General features: G+C 44.0%; 1 protein-coding gene across 1 annotated transcript; it reads right to left on the reverse strand.

Annotated features, from left to right (window-relative positions):
• Window positions 1-491: 491 nt before the first annotated feature.
• Window positions 492-1,420, reverse strand: LOC125533833 (mitochondrial import inner membrane translocase subunit TIM23-3-like). Its single transcript, XM_048697170.1, has one exon. It carries the CDS (start codon window positions 1,365-1,367, stop codon window positions 780-782), a length of 588 nt encoding a protein of 195 aa, XP_048553127.1. The 5' UTR covers window positions 1,368-1,420; the 3' UTR covers window positions 492-779.
• Window positions 1,421-3,497: the final 2,077 nt, after the last annotated feature.

Raw genomic sequence — 3,497 nt, forward strand, 5'->3', positions numbered from 1 at the left:
CAAATTAAACGCAAACAACACTGAACATTCTGTTACTTGCAGAAACAATATAGCTAGGCAGATACACACCAATCGATCACTTCCGGTAGCAACCAAAATGCATCACACGAAGAAACCAAACAAAGAACAACCTTTCTGAAGCTCCAAACAAGAGGCAGCAACTCATAGTCATTCTTAATACATCTTACTAAGACCTAATATTCAAATCTTGCAGCAATTCAGTATGTCTTGCCTTGGACATTGATGGCATAATGCAACTGGCGCCTAGGCAAGAGTAAAACTGGATACAACAGTTGATATTTGGACAGGTTATCCACACAAAGAAGAGCAACATGAGGATCAAATTCAATGCAAACAACACTGAACATACAGTTACTTGCAAAAACAATACAGCCAGGCAGACACACGCCAATCGATCACTTCCATTAGCACCCAAAATGCATCATACGAAGAAACCAAACATAGATCATGACATAATTTTGCATCACATATCTCACATTGAAGTAATCCATAGTCTAAATAGCAACATAGCACCACCAATCACCATAACAGACATGATTTTGAAGATTCAGACAAAAGGCAATAACTTCTAATCATGTCCATGTTGAGCTAATTCGACAGATCGCACTCCAGTGCTCTACCCATCACCAACAAAGCTTGTTAGTGTTGATAACACTCATACATATAACCACTATAAGATCTTCACCTGAAAACTGAAATACCACTACTGCTAACTCCACCAACCCAGTAGATCGAAACTTACTAACGAGTGCTCCGGTTTAGAAGGGCGGGGTACGGCCGTTTCCCTTGAACACCTGGTTCCCTGCGACGGCGGCAGCAGCCATGAGGCCCCCGACTGCGGCACCAAAGATGGCGGATCGCGGGCCCGAAGGTGCACGGTAGAGCATGCCGGTTCCAAACCCTGCGGCGATGATGTTGCGCCAGTCGTCAGCGTCGCGAAGATTGCCCACGGCGCACTCGGTCCCCGCGAAGAGCAGCCCGATCAAGGCGACATGGTTGCCGTACCGGCGTCCCACGGAGCCGCAGTGGTTGAGCACGCGGCTGGTGCGCAGCTTGAACAACTCGCCGCGCTCCGCCTCCGCCACCGCGCGCTTGAACCCCGTGGCGGCCCCCGCCGCGGCACCGGCGACGTACCCACAGCCGGGGTAGAGCGTGAGGTTCCTGCCCCAGGTGCGGGTCTCCTCAGGGAAGAGAACCTCCGGCGAGGTCGGCAGGTCGTAGATCGTGCGGCACGATGGGAGGTTGAGGCCCTCAGGGTGGTACGGGGTGTAGGTGCGCCGGGATCCGACGGGTGCGCTATGCGATAGGCGCTCGCCGTACTGGGACTGCTCGGCGGCGTCGGCCATGGCGGCGAGATACGGCGGGCGCTGGGGTTTAGGACCTAGGTTCGGAGGCGGCAGTCTTCCCGTGCTCGTGGTTGGGGCGGAAGGAATCTCCTATGTTCCGCATAAATCACGTAGGGGTGTGTGACTTTTTGGGCCGGCCCATACGTTTTTCTTTCGTTTCTCGCTCGTCCTTCTCTGTTCTTTTCTCTACCGCTTTTGATAATTTTTCTGCTTTACTTTCCTTTATTTTAGTTTTTAATAATTCTCTAAAAACATTATACAAAAACAAAATTTTCATGAATAATTTTAAAATCTTTAAACATTTTATATAAATTTAAGAACAATTTTTAGAATTATGAATATTTTAATACATGAAATGCTTAAAAAATCATAATTTTTAAAAATTTGTGAAAAAACTAAATTCATTACCATTTTAAGAATCTGTTAGAACCGTTGTTGGTTTTCTTTGAATCGAGCAGCTAACCCGGTTTTCATCATGGAGCGAACAACAAAAGTTTTTCTACTCCAGGTCATAATGTGCGAGGCGGTTTTCCAATGGAGGGAACGAGCCACGCGAAGCAAAATGGGCTAGCCGGACATAGGGGCAATCTATGGATAAATAAGACATAGAATAGGAGATGCCGGTGGTTCTCATGAAGATGCTCTACAAGTTTATCATTCTCCGTTCTCTTTTCTTCTTCGGTGGGTTCAACTCAAGCTTTGTCGATCATATCTTTTCCTTGTTTCAAATGCTTTCTCATGTCGGTGCACCTCTTAATCATTCACTTCTCGCTATTCATTTGTTCTGAAGTGCCGAAGATATCTCAGAAGATTCAAGTTGCCATTCTTATTCCTTTTAAGCTATTTCGAGGTTGTTACCTCATTCAAGACGTTCAAATCAACCGGTGCATTATCTCTTCCTAAGCAATCATTTCCAACAGTGTTTCTTTTGAGTGGGCCCTAACCCACAGGTCTTTTCACAGGATCTTACCCGACTCTTCTAATTTTCCCGGAGTTACTCTCAAATTCTTCTCCAAATTTGACGTAAGAATGAATTATCATCAGTCATATGTATTTATCCAAGATCTTTCAAATTCTTTTCATCGTTGGCTCAACCTCTTCGCCTTTGATTCTCCCGGAGTGTCTAAACAATTCATGGTGGTGCTTATCGTCGTCATTTTTGGATTTGGAAGACCGAAGAAGAATTTCTCTTAAATCTTGCTCCGTTCTCTTGAAGATGTGTAGTTCAAGCTTGGTGCCATCCTCTCATAATTGTTTGCGGTTGTGAGAATTCTTTTCACCCGTCCGGAGCAACTCAAGAGTCTTTCCAGATTGATTCTCCGGAGCCCATCATCTCAGAATTATTCATTCCAGCTTTCAGCTCTCGTTCTCCAAATCTTACCGGTGCATCATTCAAGTATTCTCTAATCAGCTCGTGATCTCTTCGTTCTCTTGTATCTAATTCCCTCAAGTATTTTCATTCGTTTCTAATTCTTCCCGGTGTTTCTTTATATTTTCATCGTTCATTTTCAATTCTTACGGTGGTTCATTCAAGATTTCTCTTTTTATCGTTATCATATAAATTCATTCATTATTTCCAAACCCCACCGGTGGATCCATCAAGACCTTGTCAAGTTTGCGCCATATCTATCTTAATCCTTTCTACGACAATAAGTAGTATGCCAAATCCGTTGCTCGTCATCAATTTAGATTGGTGAAGGATACGCATAACGTAACTCTTATTATTGTTTCATCCAAGTGATCTAATTTCTTCTTTCCAGAGCTGTTCATCATGTCACATTCTCGGTTCGAGATGCTTCATCTTTTCTTTTCCGGAGTTCCAAGTTTTCCGCTTTATCTCGTCGCGAAGCTCCATCTATTCATTCCAAGGCTTCTCCCGGAGTTCTTTTCAACTTTCCTTTCGTCTGATCATTCTTTTATTACCGGAGTTCTTCACGGAGGCTCTACATGGTCGTTCGTCAAGGATTCCTTTCATTCTTCAATTGTTCTTCAAGATTTCTCTCGAAGTTTTGATCTGCCAAGCTTTACTCAAAATTTAACATGGTGCTCAACACGTGTTTTGTTTTGAGGAGTTCAAGCATTCTTCATTTTGCATTCCGAAAGCAATTCTTTCTCTCTTATCTTTTGAGG

This window comes from Triticum urartu, chromosome 2 (assembly GCF_003073215.2).
Source record: "Triticum urartu cultivar G1812 chromosome 2, Tu2.1, whole genome shotgun sequence".
NCBI lineage: Eukaryota > Viridiplantae > Streptophyta > Magnoliopsida > Poales > Poaceae > Triticum > Triticum urartu.

Bases quoted from the DNA above. Each gene is read 5' to 3' on its own strand.
- LOC125533833 (XM_048697170.1), bottom strand. From the start codon at position 1,367: ATGGCCGACGCCGCCGAGCAGTCCCAGTACGGCGAGCGCCTATCGCAT.